The sequence below is a fragment of the Rhinatrema bivittatum genome, chromosome 5, assembly GCF_901001135.1.
Source record: "Rhinatrema bivittatum chromosome 5, aRhiBiv1.1, whole genome shotgun sequence".
NCBI lineage: Eukaryota > Metazoa > Chordata > Amphibia > Gymnophiona > Rhinatrematidae > Rhinatrema > Rhinatrema bivittatum.
The window spans coordinates 213,670,504-213,689,696 of record NC_042619.1 but is presented as its reverse complement, the minus strand read 5'-3'; the positions used below and the strand labels follow the sequence as shown (position 1 = coordinate 213,689,696).

General features: G+C 39.8%; 1 protein-coding gene across 7 annotated transcripts in view; it reads right to left on the bottom strand.

The window, feature by feature from the left end:
- Positions 1 to 19,193, bottom strand: part of CASK (calcium/calmodulin dependent serine protein kinase) — a 1,033,919-nt gene that overhangs the window by 707,327 nt on the left and 307,399 nt on the right. For all 7 annotated transcript variants that reach the window (XM_029603127.1, XM_029603128.1, XM_029603131.1 and 4 more), the window contains exon 3: positions 7,576 to 7,681. In XM_029603127.1, coding sequence (XP_029458987.1) covers positions 7,576 to 7,681 — 106 coding nt within the window. The remainder of the gene's footprint in view (positions 1 to 7,575; positions 7,682 to 19,193) is intronic.

Sequence of the window (19,193 nt, the reverse complement as noted above, 5' to 3'; positions counted from 1 at the left end):
CAGCAGCCGCCGCAGTCGCAGCCACAGCAGAAACAGCAGAAACAGCAGAAACAGCAGAAACAGCAGAAACAGCAGGCACCGCAGAAACAGCAGGCACCGCAGAAACAGCAGGCACCGCAGGCACCGCAGGCACCGCAGGGCCTGGACAGGAAGCCATTTGCATCTGTACAAAGGCATGAATCCCCTTAAAGAGATCCACCCAGGAAATGGAGGCGGTCTCTAATCGCCGGGGCACAAGATCCCCCGGGATTCCAGATTGGTCGAGACTGCCCGCTAAATCCGGGGTAGCCCCTGGGGAACTGTCAGCAAATCGTGGCTGAGACTGGTCCTGGCCCGAGGGTCCCACGGCCTCCTCACATTGGGAGTCTGGCTCTTCACTGTGCGTGGCTCTAAGCTGGCATGCGGAGCAGAGGCCGAGGGCTTTAATGCCGGAGGCAGGAAGCGCCCCCGCTGAAGACGCTGAGGCGTTCTGTTCCATTGAAAAGTATGCGCTTAATGCTATGCGGCAGCAATATGCGCTTAATACAACAGGCACACAATAATAAGCGGCAGCAATATACGCTTAGTAGAACAGGCGCACAATAATATGCGGCAGCAATATACGCTTAATACAACAGGCGCACAATAATAAGCGGCAGCAATATACGCTTAGTAGAACAGGCGCACAATAATATGCGGGCAGCAATATATGGTCAATGATATTCAATATGCTCTCAGCAATAAGCGGTCAGCAATACCCGCTCAATAGTATACAATATGCTCTCAGCAATAAGCGGTCAGCAATACCCGCTCAATAGTATACAATATGCTCTCAGCAATATGCAGTCAGGAATATGCGCACAATGATGTATATAATATGCGCTTAGTCATAGACATGCGCCTATCACGGGCGCTCAATACCTGAACAAGGCCCACAAAATGGCGCCCTCCACGGCGTGCCACGCCGCCGATCCTCGGTTCCTCAGAGACCAAAGTAAGAGATGTACGCCTTACCTGATCCTCGGCGCTTCCCGGCTGGAACCCGGGCGGTATCCGGCAGCGGGGGGAGAGGGCAAGTACCTTCACCGCCGCGTTTGAGGATATGCACCCGCTGCCTCGTCCACGCTGGGACTGAGGCGCCTCGCTCGCCACGCCCGAGCCTCGCCCGGGGGCTACGTCCCTGCTGCGATTCGGCCACCGGACCGAGGTCTTAAACCTCCGGGGGATCACGGAAATCACCCCGGGAAACTCTACTGGGGAGGGACCCCAAGGGTATCACCGCAGGAGTGCGGGGCTCAATGTTGCAGTAGAAATTTAGTAAGAAGAAAGTAGAAAGTAGATTGGAAACACGCTCAGCGAGCGTGCAGGCTCTCCAAACTGCTTTGGAGACGGAAATTACTAAGTTGCTACGCTTCCTGTGGGGGTATATATACCCGTGCTGACGTCAGATCCGTCTCCAACTGCTAGCACGAGCATACTATACCCATTTGTTCTGAGTCCATCTGGCTACACGACAGGAAAACAAAATTATTTAACAAATATTTCTGTTTGGTGTTCACTGTGAAAGAGCCAGGAGTAGGACCACATAAAAAGAACACGAATAAGATTGGAAGGGAAGTAACCCTCAACCAGTTTTTCAGATCAGTGTGTTTGTGAGTAGCTAACTAAACTTAAAGAGACCAATATTCAGTAGGCCATTTAGTGGACAAGTTATCCAGGTAAAGTTAGCTAGATAACTTCTCCTGTATATTCAGAGAGATAAACGTTCCGCTGAACATACTTGCAAAAAGTTATCCGGCTACATGTAGCCGGATAACTTTAAAATCTAAACAGCTATATTTGAATATAGCCAGTCAGGCTCTAAAGTTATCCAGCCTTCTCCAGCTAAGTGTCACTGTCAAAAATGAAAACATTAAATATTTAACAATAAAACATTAAAATTCTCCAACTCCTTACAATTTCATACCTCTAACAGGCCGATCAGAAACCCATACATGGCTACCTTGCCAACCCCTTCACCCCAACTCTTTAAATATACTTCCACTAAGGCCCACGCCCTGTCACTAGCTGGCCCAACCTTATGGAATTCTATGCCCACCGAACTACGACTAGAACAGTCCCCAAAGATCTTCAAAAAAAACCTCAAGACATGGTTTACTCAAGCCTATACTTGATCCCCCCTGCTCCTTCCCTCTTCATTCCATGCATCCTGCAAGCACAATAGACATTATCCTTCACGTTCTACCTCCTTCCTTTTACAATCTCTCTAAATTTCCCTGCACGGCCAATCCTCTCTTCCTCCCCCCATCTCCCCTCCCTCTCTCTCCCCCCCTTGCCCCCATTCTCAGTTTCTACCGTTTATATTACTTAGTTACTCTTACTGTTAGTTATTTATGTATTAGTTCTTAATTATTAAGTTGTTATAGGTACAATGTTACCTCTTCCCTTAGTTATTTACTAGTTCATAATTATTACTACCTTGTTCTATGTACAACGTCTGCCGTTTTGTTTACTGTAAACCGACGCGATATCCTAGGATGAACTGTGGTATATAAAAACCAATAAATAAATAAATAAATACAGCAGACCATCCACTCCCCCCAAAATTATCTTGTAAAGACCCTGTCAGGCTATGCCCTCCTCATACCATAACTACCCAATTCACCCCCCAATTCTTTAAAGATATCTGGTTAAGTAGCACATTATCTGGCCACATGAGGATAGATAATTTTAGACCTGCTCAGAAGCAAACCTAAAGTTATCCAGATATACCCAATATTCAGCTAAGTTAGACAGATAACCCCTTCCTAGAATGCCACTGAAACGCCCCTTTTTATTCCGGTTATAATTTAGCTGAATAAGTGGCTTAATATGGCACATTTGCCATTTAATAGAAATGTTAAAAAGAGCCAGAAATTCCGTCAAACGAATCAAGTACCAAAAGAAAAGAGGGAAGCAATTCTTCACTTATATTAATTGCTCACGTGTATTTGTTCAGATTTTTTTAGTATATGTATTTTTTATTTATTACCGTCTGGGTATATCTGGATAACTTTAGGTTTGCTTCTGAGCAGGTCTACAATTATCTATTATTACCGTCTTATGTCTGTGACTCTCAACAAATGATTTCCTTACTTGAACACATTCAATGTGATACTAAAAACATTTTTTTGATAACTTTGGACGTGGAATCTCTCTACACGAGTATACCTCAGATAGAAGTTAAAGATATTGTTTTTGAATACTTTGAAATGTGCCCCCGTCCGCACCGTATACCCTCAGAATTTTTACTGTCTTTAGTACAAATGGCACTACAAAAAAACTACTTTCCTTTTGAAGGACAGTTCTTTCAACAAATACGAGGCACCGCCATGGGGGCAACCATGGCGCCAGATTTAGCCAACTTGTATATGGGCCACTTCGAGAAGACATAGATCAACAATAACAATCCGTTTTCACATCTTATAAGATCTTGGCATCGTTATATAGATGATGTGCTGATTCTGTGGCAAGGCACTAAGATTGATTTTGATGCTTTTTTTGATTGGCTTAACTCGTTAAATAATCACCTTAAATTTACAGCAAGTTTTCAGGAGCAACAGATAGTGTTTCTAGACATTCTTGTGACAAAAATTGCTAATGGTTTCAGTACCCAATTATATAGAAAACCAGTAAGCAGCAATACCTTGCTACATTTTACTAGCGCCCATCCGAGACATCTCAAAGAAAATTTGCCCACTAGTCAGTTTTTCAGAGCACGGCGCCTTTGTACAACCATGGAAGATTTCAAACTCCAATCAAAGACATTAAAAGAGCGTTTTTTAGAACGGGGCTATCCAGCACGGTGTATAAAGACAGCCTACACCCGTGCCAAGTATACACATCGTGAGTGGCTCTTTTTACCTCGGACACCACAGCAGAATCAGATATACTCACTTGTGTGATCCCATTCTCTTCAATGGCTGCTACAGTTAAATCCATAATTTTTAACAATTGGCACATACTACGTTGTCATGAAGAGTTCACACAGATGCCTCTATGTACTTACACCCACGGAGCAAATTTAAAAGACCAGCTGGTTTTTACAGATTCCTCACCGCGGTTAGCAACCAGTGAAGGATCACACCGAGCCTGTGGTCAATGCTCGGTATGTCATATTATGATGAATGTCAGTTCTGTGCATTTTACTTCTATTAACTTCATGATAAAACTGAGATCCACTACTACCTGCCTTTCTTCGGGAGTGATATATATGATTCAATGCCCCTGCGAGAATGTTTACGTGGGAAAAACGAAACGGCCTTTGAAAACAAGGCTCATTGAACATCGCTCCTGTTTGACACATGCCCGAGTTACTGCACCACTAGTCAGTCACTGTTTAGATTTTACACATACATTCGATCAATTATGATCTTGATTGGGAGACCCGCCCCCCTCTGATGTCACTGAGGACTGTGACGGACGTTAAACGGCGCCAGAACACCAGGCGTCGCGCGCTGAAGGGGCACTCCCCTTTGTGCATCCCGTAGTGTTAGCCATTCCCCATGTTCTTTTATATCCCTTGTTAACAATCCCCATATTTAAATGTTTAATGTATTTGACAAAGGTAACGCATAAGTTCCTGTAAATTTTGTTTAAATGTAAACCGATGTGATATGTAAAATCGAACACCGGTATATAAAAGTAAATAAATAAATAAATAAATAAATTGCGAGTTTGTGTTCTGGAATTAATTAGTCCATCTTGGCGGGGAGGTGATTACAATCGTCGCCTCCTCCAGTGAGTAGCGCTGGATACATCGTTTGGACACTTTACAACCTAAAGGATTAAACGCAAATTCAGAATTGCAAGTGTTCCTTTGACTGATTTTCGATTCAGCATGCAATGACATCATTACATCCCCATTGGCTGTGTAAGAGTTTGGTTGGTCTGTAAAAGACGCTGAAATCAGTGATTGTGTTCTGTCCATTTTGAATTCATGTGCGAGACTAGCAGGTCCAGAGTAAGGATACGATTTTCTGCTCCGCTAAAAAGATAAGTATAGGAGTAACTCTCCAATATTTACGATATTTTCACTCGTGTTTTGAATTAGTGATAAATGGATTTTGAATTTATGTGAGAGACCTAAGGGTCCCGACGTTGAAACACCGTTTATGAAGACGAAGTGCAGATAAAAGCAACACAGCTGTATTCTTTCATCAGAGATGGAATGTTTGGATTATTCCTCTTTAGATTACTGTGTTAAAAATCGGCTCCTGATGAAGCTGGCATCAGCGAAACTTCGGCTGCAGTTGAGCCGTTCATAAAAAATACACATACCGTCTATAATACAAGAGGTGTCTGCATCAGCTCATCACGATTAGAACTTGAACTGTTCAACACTGAAATAGATCGCTGACGTGTTTAAATATCTAAGTGACTGCAAATGATTGAGAAGACCGGGCGCTCGCCTTAAAGTTTCCGGTGAGACGCCGTCTGGCTTGCTGATGCGGTTCACTTTTACATTATAAAATTTGTCTTCAAATAAAAAAGAAAAATTATAAAAATTTAAAATTAATAAAATTTAAAATAAAAAATGAAAAATACATATACTAAAAAAATCTGAACAAATACACGTGAGCAATTAATATAAGTGAAGAATTGCTTCCCTCTTTTCTTTTGGTGACATTTGCCATTTAGACAGATAACTTGTGAGTTATTCATCTAAATGGCTTCTGAATACTGACTTCATAATAGATAAGGTGATGGAGGTGGATGGGATATACAAGATAACAGAGATGTCCTGGTATACTGGCTGACCTTTTCAATGCTTCTTTAGAATCAAGAGAAGTTCTGAAGGACTGGAGACAGCCAGATGTGGCTCCTATTCATAAAAGTGGAAGGAAGGAGAAGGCTGGGAACTACAGGCCAGTTAGTCTGACCTCTGATGAGTAAATAAGTGGAATCACTGCTAAAACAAAGGATAATGCAGTTTTTGGAATCCAATGGACTGCAAGATCCGAAGCAGCATGGTTTTACCAGAGGTAAATCTGGTCAGATAAATCTGATCAATTTCTATGATTAGATGACCAGAGAGAGTTGGATCAAGGGAGAACACTAGATGCGGTATATATTTTTGTAAGGCCTTTGATATGGTTCTGCACAAAAGATTTCTAAATAAATTGAACACCCTTGGTATGGGACCTAGAGTGACTGGATGAGAAACTGGCTAAATGGGAGGAGACAAAGGGTAGTGGTAAATGGAGTATTCTCTGAGGAGGGAATGTTATTAATGATGTGCCTCAGGGATCAGTCCTTGGACCAGTTCTTTTCAACATGTTTTCTGGTTCTCAGAGATATTCTTCCACACTCATAGCTGTTGATTTACTTGTGAATGGGACAAAGACAGATGAGGCAGATTTCATGGCCATCACTGCTCACCAGTCATCAGCAACACATGAAGCGGTCACTGAATCCAGGCTGCTTATAAGCCATGGCTCTGTACTGAAGAAACAAAATATATACAAACAAAGAAATAAAAGAAAATAAAGATGAAAAAAACCATCAAATACAAAAGTGAAGAATATTTAACTGAACAACTTTGTTGCGCATCCATTTAGCAGAGCAGAACATACAAACCGAGGCAGCTGTAGAGCCTACCGTACACAGGAAAGGCCACGCATGCTCAGAACTTTAACTAGTTTTTGAGCATTTGGAGAATTCTTGTCCTGGCATCAGATGTCATTACCCACTTCTGTGGTTGATTATATCCTACTTGTTGGATAAAGTAGCTTGGCTGCTGTGTTAGTCCATTTTAATAAAGGTTAACAAAATTAAAAAATATATACATAAGGTGATACCTTTTTATTGGACTACCTAAATGAAAAATAGGAGAGTGACAAGATGTCCACCAGAGGTCACTACTCTGCAGATGACTGGCTTGTTAGAATTCAACTGGCTCCAATACTTCACTGCTTACACCCATATCCTGCCTGGCATCGGAGCTCTAGAGAAGAGATATGTTAGAAGAGCTTCCTCAAAACCAGTTTCTGAGTTCCGAATAGGATCTCTTTTAGGTATGTATACAGCTGCTAACGCCCTTGATCTAAACAGGATACCATGCTTTCTTAGGTGCCTTCAAACTTGAAGAGGTGGAATACATTTTTTTTATTGCAATGGTCACAAAAAAAGCGACTTATCTGGGGATCATGATTTGTTGCCAGAGTTTACTAATTCAACACATCTGAGTAAGAAATTTAGCTCTCTCTTCAAACTAGTCAAACTAGAATATAAGCAAGGGCAAAGAAAGGAGAAGGAAGAGGAAAAGGTGGTAGGTTAAGTTGTGGCAGTTTATTATTTAGACACTTCCACAGCTACAGGCTGAAATGTCAAAAGGGTACTTTTTAACTCATGTCAAAAATAAAAATCCAACCTGCAAACTATCACTTCCAGAATATACAGAAAGGATTTTAAGATTATATCCTTAGTTTCCTTCTGTAACTCCTGTAAGGAACAGTAAATTGAGGGCACAAGTTGACATGCTATTCAGATCTGTCATACTTCTCTTTCTAAATGTTATCAATTCAGAAACACCGATGGACTAAAAAGATGACTTACAATTCGAAGACCATATAAAGCATCCCATCTGAGCTGTACGTCTCCAACAGTTCCACAATGTGTGGGTGCTTCAGCATGTGACAGATACTTGCTTCTCTCTTTAAATCTGCATTTAAAAAAACTGATATTGTAACAAATAATAAAAATCAAGGTCCCCCATCTAGAATGGCAAAAGTTGTTAAACTACATTTGCATTTTCTATCATTTCAAAAAAATGAAAATTTGACATAGAACACACTTATGCAACATACGGTCCCAAAATGATTTGTAGATATGAAGCATCTTCCTCACAATGCATGTTAAATATTTTATATCCAGATTTTAGAATATTATCTAAGAAAAGCAAAAGCAGGCAATAAACTTTGTATTACTATCCTATGAATTACAGAAAAACTGTTTCACACTTTGCCCATATAAAAGCTTCTAGAATCACTTATTACCACTTCTGCAAGTAAAATGAAACGTTCAACAGGAACACAGCTATTTTTCCATCTTAAGGCTGTTATCTAAATGAAGCAAGAAATTATGCATTTATGAACTGCATGCCAGATAAACCATAACAATGTAGAGATTTGAAATGGATTTTTGTCTACCACAACATTAATGAGAGACATCTTAAAGTGTAAACTAAAGATTTTCCATTAGGGGGCACCGTGCATTGTGATGGGTAAGAACATAACACCGATTTTATTTCATTAGATTAGCATGTACTTTAAGTTCCCAATTACAAAAGACAGATCCTCTTCTATGTTAACAATCTACTAAACACCATCATGCAAACAATTATTTTGGTTTCTAAATACCATGGACAGAAGCCTACAGGCACACAATGATTGCTTTCTCTGCATTTTTAGAGCTTCAGTTCCTCTATCCTTTACAGAATCTAAAAGCAGGCATGCATTTTCAACCTAGGTAGTAAATTATTCACTATCCTCTATAATAATCATTTTTTTCAGTTAGCAGCAAAGGCTCTTTAATACAATTCTTAAATTTCTGGTTGTTCCCGTTCTTTTACATTCTTTTCCACGATTAGTTATTTTCATTTTTTTCATATTAAAGCTGCACAATGTGATTCAATCTCCAGATAAGTTATATCTCGCTCACTTTGAAAATATTGCAATTAAGCAGACATGTAGAGATTTCAATCTTCCTTGGCAATTTTAGGGCCTAGTTTACTAAGGCTTTTTTCCCATTCTATGCCTATGGGAAAAATGCTTGGTAAATGACCGCCTCTTAGTGCCTTATCAAGTAGTTTTATTCGTCATGCTAGGGGATCCACTGCTCTGAATAGGCATTTTTGACTCAGTCAGTTAAGGACAGCAGTTATTGCATCATGAATACCCCTAAAAATGCATAAATACATGGTACAAATATTTCTTTACACTTTTATTCAAGAGAGGCTTACCAGCTCAGTCAATTATGTAGAATGACTTCCCACTGAGGGGAGTATAACAGTTAAAAAAAAACAAAAAAAAAAACACACATTGGAAAAGCACAAAGAACACTAATGGTAAAGATGTGAGGGATCAGTCAGATAAGCTAGGGTCTATGACACTGCAACAGGCATGAAGGTGGGCAGACTAGATGGGCTTGGTGGTCCTCGTCTGCAGTTATATTCTATGACAGTATTAGGGCTGGGGTTGGGAAGCTATAGCATTGCAAACAAACCACTCTTCACTCACTCACTCCCTCATGAGGAGGAGGAGAAAGGTGATCAGGACAAAACCAAGGGCAGAGAAAGGAAGCATGGCCTCGCAATACTAAAAACTAGTTGCAGCCATGGGGACCTAGGAGGACAGAAGATTGGGCAACAGCCTCACTTATTTTGCTAGCTGTTTAGATTGTTACAAGGTTTGGTGGTATGACATGAGGGGACTGGGTGTTGGATTAAGTAGGGTATCTTGCATGGTACAGATAGCTAGAAACCCCAACAGAAACAAAGGTTCTCACATAGCCACATAACCTGACATTTGAAGACCTACCCGGTCCGCTCCACACTACAGCAAAGCTGATTTATTCAACATTCTCTTCGCGACATTCTCAGCACTTTCAATTCCCCGGTTTCTCACAATGGCTTGCGTTGTGAAAGTCCCTTCGGACTCCAATAATTTTTCAAGGCAACCAACTACTCTGGTGCCACGACTCCCCCATGGCTCCAAATAACTGTATTGTCCTCGTGATAGCCTGTCCTGAACTATTTTTGAGAATACAGCAGGCATTGTGCTCGCGTTCACAGAATACAAATTTGTGAATTCTTTGGTCCCCCTGTCGCAGCCCTGATGCGAAACATGGCCATATCAGGGTCCCTCCACTTATACATCATTATTTACTGTGATATTTAATATTGTGCATAACTGATGTGTGCATATGTACAATAAAAAATCCGATTGACTGTTATTGCTCAGTATAAATTTGTGCTACACATTGTTATTTATCTATGTGTGTGTTGTCTACTCTGCCCTCCTCTTGTATATTAATTTGTATACATGATTTGTATTATGATATGCTATATTTCATTTTCTGTATGAAATGTATTTTTTTTTATGTATGTTATAAGACTGCCCAGTGCAGCTTACATATCTGAAAGAGCAGAATATAAGCCCAAAATTAGATGACTAGACTGGATGGATCAGATTTTTGGTTTTTTTTAGTGTAATATTTATTAAAGTCATTTTAAACCATACAGCACTGAGTCTTGTATCATTTAACACTTCCAACCGCTCCACCATATAAGGCTGCGCATCAACAAGTGACAATTAAACACAAATAACCAGATATCTCCCCCCCCCCCCCCCCAAATCCCTTTACTCTTCATTAAACAGCTCTTCAATCTTCTATATGACATCCTTTATTCCATTTTTCAAATAAATTCCAGGTACCCACAAACATAATCTCTCTTGCCTTAGAGCTGTTAGCCTGTCTATTTGGAACATACACAGAAGAGTCTTTTGTAAGAGGATAATATACTAAAAGCAACTTTTTTTTCCCCAAAAGGCAATGATCTCACATCCAGCTGCTAGGAAAATCTATAGAAGTTCTTCAACTGGAACATGCAACAAGAAAAATTTAGGATTCCATTCCACATTCTCTAACAATTTTCTGAATCTTCTTCCAGAAGGTAGCAATTGCAGTGCATCCCCACTAGATGGGACCCATAGTACCCAGTTCACCACAACCCCTCCAACATTTGTTTGACACCTGCTTATATACTTTACTCTAAGGGAAAGGAGTGAGATACCATCTATAATAAACTTTATGAATTTTCAGCCAAGTCTGCTGAAAGTTCTTGTCACCCTTAACCGTATAACCTCCCAATCTTCCTCATCCAGGTTGAGGTTTAAATCATAGATCTTCTATGTCACTATATGTTATGTGGAAGAAACTCAGCATGGTCACAGACAGAAATGAAGGATGCAGGTAATTAGATTTAACATCTTAGTCTTTTTTTTTTTAATTCTAACACAGGAGTCACAGGGTCACTTATTTATTCCTATGTTTTTATTTCTAACTGAAAAATAAATTCTAGCCTTCCTCATGTCATGTAATAGTGGCAACATGCTAAAAATGTGTGATGCAATAGTACTAACATGTGCTACGATTTTAAAAAATGTGTTTTTATCTGACTCTCCTCTAAAAAAAAAAAAAAGTATACTCTTGGGGGCTTCTGGTGACGTCATGCAGCTGTGAAGTCATGTCTCTGAAGAGCTCCGCTCGGGCTTCCACTTTTGCATTTCAAACCTGCCGTTTTACTGCGAGAAAAAGCTCTTATTTTCAAATGTGTGACACACATAACAAGCGAAACAATAATGAGAGATATGTGAAGGTATGATGGCTATACTGCAACAAACGCAGGATAAGGTAAAGGCCAGAGATTAGCAAATGGTATCAGAGTTCGAGAAGTCGATGCAGGAACTTAAGGATGACCTTAAAGAAATCTCAAAAAATGGTTCACCGCTCTTGGAAGATAAACTAAATTACAATCGTCAATCGTCGAATAGAATCTTTCGAATCTCAGAACCGCAGGGACGAGGAGCTTGAGTCCCACATGGTGATGCAGGAATCAACTGTGGACCGTGTGGAGGCGGAATTGCAGGCCCTAAAAAAAGAAAATTCCATTTTAAAAGATAGACTAGAATCAAGAGAACAGAGGATGACGAAATAACCTACACATTATTGGAGTCCCAGAATCAGTGAAGGATCCTGACTTACTGCCATTGGTGCAAGTGTGGCTCCCAGAAACCTTGGGCCTATCTCTGACCATGGAGCTGGTGGTAGCAGAGAGAGCTCATCGGCTGGGCTCAAATAACCAAAATGCTGTTAAAACTGAGGTTGGTGATAGCCAGGTTACTAAATTTTGCCAACAAGCAAAAACTCCTCATGGCTTACCAAAAAAAAAAAAAGATCAGCACAGCCGCTGAAATATGAAGATTCTCGGATCCTTTTGTTCAACAACTACTCAGCAAAGGTCTCGGAGGACCGGCGCATTTTTTCTGCAATATGCACAGAACTGTTCAAAAAAAAGGAATCAGATTCCCTCTTCAATATCCAGCCAAACAAAATTACACATGCTGAGAAAATGACTACCTTTCTAACTAAGAATTCAGCACAAAAGTTTGTTTCATTGCTCCACTTGGTGAAAAATGATCAACAGAACTCTTAAGCCTACTGCGCCACTATGACGTTAGACAATAGAACGCTGCGGAATAGAACTAGATCATGGCACTAGAGACTTATTTCCTTGTCATTCCTCAGTAATTATTCGGAGTCTGAAAGATCTGTATGCTGTGAGCCACATTATCTGTAATATCCAGCATGCTACGAATGTGAGCAACAATGAAGGGTTCTATTGAAAGGAAGGACGGTGACATTGATCAAGATCAACTAAGGACCTGTCTAATCGGCAAATTTATTTCACTCTAGTCATCTGCTCATCAGTACATATAACATCCCCTACTGCAATATACTCTTATTGACTCTTAGACATCTAAATGCTAGCGGTGGCAAGACTTAGCAATTTTCTTAGGGAGTTTTTCTCACGTTGTGATTACTCTGAGCAACTCGAAGCCAGAAGACTATCCATTTCGCTATAGAATATTAAGTTCTCCGACCAAGTATGGGAGATTCCTTTGCATTCACTTGATTATATTCTGCTCATCTGCTTTTAAATCCTACTATGACTAGCAAGCCCATAGGACATATCTTCACCCAGAAGAAGGAAGAGCAGAGATGAAATGGTGAAGATGTGGCCCTTAGAAGCATGGTTCTTGACATGGATGTATTGTGTGGTAATTGTATGTATGGTTAGAGATGTGAGTGTGTTTGAAGGTATGAATGAAGTGAAACAAGGAATAAGAAGCACTCAAGTGTGGTTCTTTGCTGGCTATGATGTAATTCTGGTAAAAACAGTCTTAATAGATCTTATAAAGTACATGGGACTTTGATCTCAAGGCTGAGCAGGGTCACAGGACCTGACCTTTGCTTATTATACCGGCAAGATAATCCCGGTTACATTATTGATTATGGTTGACCTGAAAATATCCTTAAACGTACGGGGATTACACTCCCCTGTTAAGCGTAAAAAAATTTTGAATCATCTAAAGAGGGCAAGAGTGCAGACAGTACTCCTACAGAAGACCCATTTATCAGAAAAGGAGCATGGCAAGCTAAAACAAGATTGGGCGGGTCAATGCTACTATACATCTTATTCTATTAAACGGAGACAAGGAGAGTAGATTCCTCATATGTGGCACTATTGAGCAAAAAAATCCTACTGTGCAATGTATATGCCCCTAACACCTATAGTCACAAGTTTTTTGCGGGCTTAACTTCTGAAATAGGACAGCATTGCCAGCACAAATTAATACTAGGAGGAGACTTTAATCTACCTATTGATCCCAAATTAGATACTAAACCCATTAGATCCTCAGCCCCCAGTAGGACCTCAGAAGGGGTCCATTTTTTGATGAAGGAGCTCCATTTGATTGATGCTTGGTGTACATTACACTCTACAGAATTAGACTTTACATATTACTCCAATGTCCATAATTCCTACTCAAGAATTATTTCTGATATGTTTACTAGGCTTAGAGCCAGCAGCATTGATCTCATTACGATTTCAGATCATGCACATATCTATAGACTTAGCCATAAATACACGCCCAAGAACTCCATACCAGTGGAGCTCTCCCCTACGCTTTACTAAGACTCAGAGTTTGCCACCTACTTAAAGAATAAATGGGAAGAATATGCCAAATTTAACTATGTGGAAGATATCTCAAGTGATACCTATTGGAATGCTGCCAAAGCAGTATTACGTGGGAAGATAATTGCATATGTGGCTCATAAAAATAAGCTTAGAGATCAAGAAATATTGTTACTGCAAAATCAACTTAGAACCCTAAAAAGAAACCATATCTCTACTCTACCCAGTCAGTTACAGGATGAAATATCTTCTGTTACAAAAAACCTCAATCAACCCATTTACTTTATCAAAGAGAAATATTACATTCTTCAATTTAAAACTCAATCCTTTCGTCAAGGAAATAAAGCGGGCAAACTCTTAGCAAGACTGATTAAAAATATCAAACCCAAACATTTCATTACAAATCTGGCAGACTCATACCTCTCAAGCAAAAATCACTGAAATAATGCTCAAGTTCTATCACTGTACTCAAAAAAAGAAAGATATGAAAAAGCCCAAGAAAATTCTTTGAGAATCTTCAGTTGCCCCATGTACCATAAATTTGGAGTCCGAGATTATCTAATCCCATTTCTACCTCAGAAATATCATATGCGATCAGTCGGCTATCTTTAGCAAAGGCACTGGGGCTAGAAGGCTTTGGAACTGAATTTTATAAGCTGTTATAAGAGGAAGTGGTAACCCTTCTACAAAACCTATATCAGACATGTGTTCATAAAGGTAGTTGATCTCCAGATATGAATAAAGCTCTAATAGTCATTTTTCCTAAGCCGGGTAAAGACATAACTCAGGCAGGCTCATATAGGCCCATTTCGTTAATAAATGTGGATGTTAAAATACTAGTCTCTATATTAGCCAATAGATTGAGTGGAATCATCTCTGACTTTATTGCTCCAAAACAAACTGGCTTTGTAAAGAACAGGAACGCTGTTAACATACGTAAATTAATAGAAGCCCTCTGGTCCGGAAAACTGGAAAATCCCAATGGGCTCATTGCCAGTCTAGACGCCGAAATAGCGTTTGATAATGCTCAATGGGACCACATGTTCTGGCTGCTAAAGAAATGTAGCTTTCCAAAACCTTTTATAGCATGGATTGAACTCTTGTATATGATGCCTACTTCCTGCATAAATATAAATAGGGAGTTATCAGAACTTTTTGCTTTAGAAAGTGGCACAAGACAGGGATGTTCCCTATCCCCCTTACTTTATATCCTGACAGTAGAACCATTGGTTATTAAGATAAAAACCACCCCAGACATTCAAGGTTTTTGCTTGGGGGTTGAAAGAGTATAAAATCTATTTGCAGACGATATGCTGTTATATCTAAGAAATCCTCATATTGCATTACCAGTTCTTATGTCCCTTATAGAGCAATTTGGGCAATTTTCTGGCTTGAAGATAAACTTTTCCAAATCTGAAGCCCTACCTATATCACCTTATTTATTTATTTATTTAGGATTTTTATATACCGACCTTCTCAATACAAGTATCAAATCAGGTCGGTTTCCAAAGAACAAAACTGTCGCGGTTAAGGCGTTACAATAAACAGAGTTTCTGAACATAGGAACATCAATAAATATTACATAGACAACAGTAACTCGTCAAAATAACGTGGATAAATATAGGGAATGGCTAAATAGGGGTAGTGTAACTTGGGATATACAGTTAATGGAAAAATGTGTATATGGGCGCAAACATGAGTAGTGCAAGAGCTCATAGAACTAATGCATCAACAGAAGAGTGTTTTCAATACAGGTGGGCTGTCCAGATCATGGGCGGTTGCGGAGCTTATGGTGGACTATTTTGCTCTTTGACCGGTGTCAGAATGTTCCTGTGATTCATGGCAAGGTATTTTTCCCTTATCTTGGTCCAAGGGGACTCAAATATTTAGGATTATGGATACTTAGTGATATTTCCCAATTATATGACATTTATTTATTTATTTATTTATTTGAGTCTTTTCTATACCGGCATTCGCGAAGGGAATCGCATCATGCCGGTTTACAAATAACAAGGAGTGAACAACAATAAAGTGATAAAAAACATTAACAAGTGCTAAAAGAAGGGAAAATTGCAGTTACAATAAAACAGGGACATATTTCAACTTGGAACAGAAGAAAAGGAGATAGTAATTTAACAGTGAAGAATAACTGGGAAAGCCTGCCAGTTTAAAAGGGATTGTACCATTGATGGGATTGTCAAAACTGTTGATTATCCTGAAGGGTTTCTGAGTTAATTATATTGATTTTGGGTTTGATTGTTGTCTGGAAAGGCTTTCATAAATAACCAGGTCTTTAGTCTTTTTCTAAAAGTTGGAAGGCAGGGTTCCTGTCTCAGGTCTGGAGGGATGGAATTCCACAATGTAGGTCCTGCTGTAGAGAATGCCCTGTCTCTAAGAGTCGTGTGGTGAAAGGTTTTAGCAGGGGGAACCTGTAGTGAATCTCTGTAGGACTCTCGGATTGGTCTGGCGGAGGTATGTTTTTTAAATGGGATTTGGAGGTTAAGCGGAGAGAGTTGATGAAAAGCTTTGTAAATGGTGGTAATAGACTTATATAAGATTCTGTAATGAACTGGCAGCCAATGCAAGTCTTTGAGAATCGGAGTTATGTGTTCTCTTCTTCTTGTGTTTGTCAATATTCTTGCCGCAGTGTTCTGAACCATCTGAAGGGGTTTAGTGTGAGAAGCCAGTAGACCCAAAAGAATGGAATTGCAATAATCTAATTTAGAAAAGATTATTGATTGCAAGACTGTCCTGTAGTCGTGGGAGTGGAAAAGTGGTTTAATTCTTTTTAAGACATGCAGTTTATAAAAGCAGTCTTTAGTAGTTTGATTAACAAAAGATTTTAGATTTAGCCGATTATCAATGATGGCTCCTAAGTCTCTCACTTGTGATGTTTGAAAGCCGGTTGGTGGATTTGAGGCGAGGTTACTGTTTTCAGGCGAAATTATGAGAAGTTCGGTTTTAGAAGTATTCAAGATTAGATTTAGACTGGATAGGAGGTTGTCAATTTTTAGGAGGCAATCTTCCCAGACTTTTATGGTTCTTGTAAGGGATTCTTTGATAGGGATGATAATCTGAACGTCATCTGCATATAGATAATATTTGAGGTTCAGATTAGTTAATAGTTGACATAAAGGGAGGAGGTAAATGTTAAAGAGCGTGGGAGAAAGGGAGGAGCCCTGAGGAACTCCTAGCGTGGAAGGATAAAACTGAGATTCTTTGTTATGTATTTTGACTTTATATCCTCTGTTTCCCAAGAATGATTTGAACCAGGCCAGTGCGGCGCCTGTTATTCCGATGTTCGCTAGTTGCTTTATGAGGAGTGCGTGGTTAACAGTATCAAAGGCGGCAGATAGGTCGAGGAGTATCAGCAGGTAGGCATGACCTTTGTCCAGGCCCATGATGATGTAATCTGTTAGTGATATGAGAAGTGATTCCGTGCTTAAAGATTTACGGAAGCCATATTGAGGTGGGAGTAATATATTGTGGTCTTCAAGGTATTCTGATAGTCTGGCGTTAACGAATTTTTCCATTACCTTAGCAATGAACGGGAGGTTGGAGATTGGGCGAAAGTTTGAGGGGTCTTTGGGATTTAAATTAGGTTTTTTTAAGAGGGGTTTGATGGAAGCAATTTTCAGGTCATCTGGATAGATTCCTTGTGTTAAGGAACAATTGATAATGTCAGTCAGGGCCTTAGAGATGGTATCTGGAATTAGTAGCAGTAGTTTGGAAGGGATATGGTCAAATGGGTGAGAGGAAGGTTTCATTCTTTTCAAAACTGAGATTGTCTCTGATGTTGCAATAGGATCGAAAGCTTGTATAGAAGAGCCTTTGCAAGGATGAAAGTATGTGCTGAATGGAGCTTTGATGTTGGTTTTCAGCTGTGATTGCAGGTTGGAAATTTTGTTACTGAAGAAGCTGGCCAAATCCTCTGCTTTTTCGTGCGCTTGGTTGAGAGGGATGTCTGGTGGGTTGACTTGAGTTAAATTCGAAACGTAGGTAAAAAGGGCTTTTGAATCGAAAATGAGGTGATGGATTTTGTGAGCGTAGTAGTCCCTTTTTGTTTTTAATGTGGCGCTCTTGTATAGGTGGAGTGCAAGTTTGTAAGCTGAGAGGGAGGTCGTTGAAGGGGCTTTACGCCATTTATTTTCTTTTTGTCGAAGGGAGTGTTTGAATTTTTGAAGTTCTTGGTTAAACCAGGGTTGTCTTTTGTAGGCATTGTGTTTCTGTTTTTTTGTTGCCAGAGGACATAGTTTATTTGCTGCCGTTTCTGTAATGTTGGACCATGAGTGGAGAGCTGAGTTGGGGGTAGAGATGTCTAAGCGAGGGAGTTCTAGAACAAGGTGTTCGTGTAGTTCATCGGAAGAACAAAGATTTCTGTAGGTAAATTGAGGTTGAGGATTGTGTTTGATACTGGACTGTGCCAGCGAAAATGTGGTAGAGATTAATGCGTGGTCTGACCATGGAACTGATTTGCATATGGGTGGTTCTGAGTGTGAGATGCCTGAGTTTACAAAGATGAGATCCAAAATGTGTCCTGCTCTGTGTCATTAATCTTCTACCTGGCACATGAATATTATGGCTCTAATAGAACATGAATATAGACATGTCTAATAGACCAGTCTAATAGACCAAGTCTAATAGACCAAGTCTAATAGACCAAGTCTAATAGACCAGTCTAATAGACCAGTCTAATAGACCAAGTCTAATAGACCAAGTCTAATAGACCAGTCTAATAGACCAGTCTAATAGACCAAGTCTAATAGACTTGGTCTATTAGACTGGTCTAATAGACCAAGTCTAATAGACCAGTCTAATAGACCAAGTCTAATAGACCAGTCTAATAGACCAAGTCTAATAGACCAAGTCTAATAGACCAGTCTAATAGACCAAGTCTAATAGACCAAGTCTAATAGACCAAGTCTAATAGACCAAGTCTAATAGACCAAGTCTAATAGACATGTCTAATAGACATGTCTAATAGTTCATGTCTAATAGTTCATGTCTAATAGACATGTCTAATAGACATGTCTAATAGACATGTCTAATAGACATGTCTAATAGACATGTCTAATAGACATGAATATTATGGCTCTAATAGAACAGTATAAGGATATCATCGAGGTACACCATAATACAGATGTACAGGAGGTCCCTCAAGATTTCATTCATCATGTTTTGGAATACCGCAGGGGCACTGCATAGGCCAAAGGGCATCAAATATTCATAGTGGCCATCCCATGTGTTGAACACAGTCTTCCACTCATCGTCTTGTTTTATTCAAATTAGATAGTAGGCCCAATGGAGGAGCAACTTCATAAACACTCTAGCCCTCCCGTTATTATAGCATTCAGCCACCGGTAGTCTATGCAAGGGCATAAAGAACCATCTTTTTGGACACAAAGAAACCCTCCCC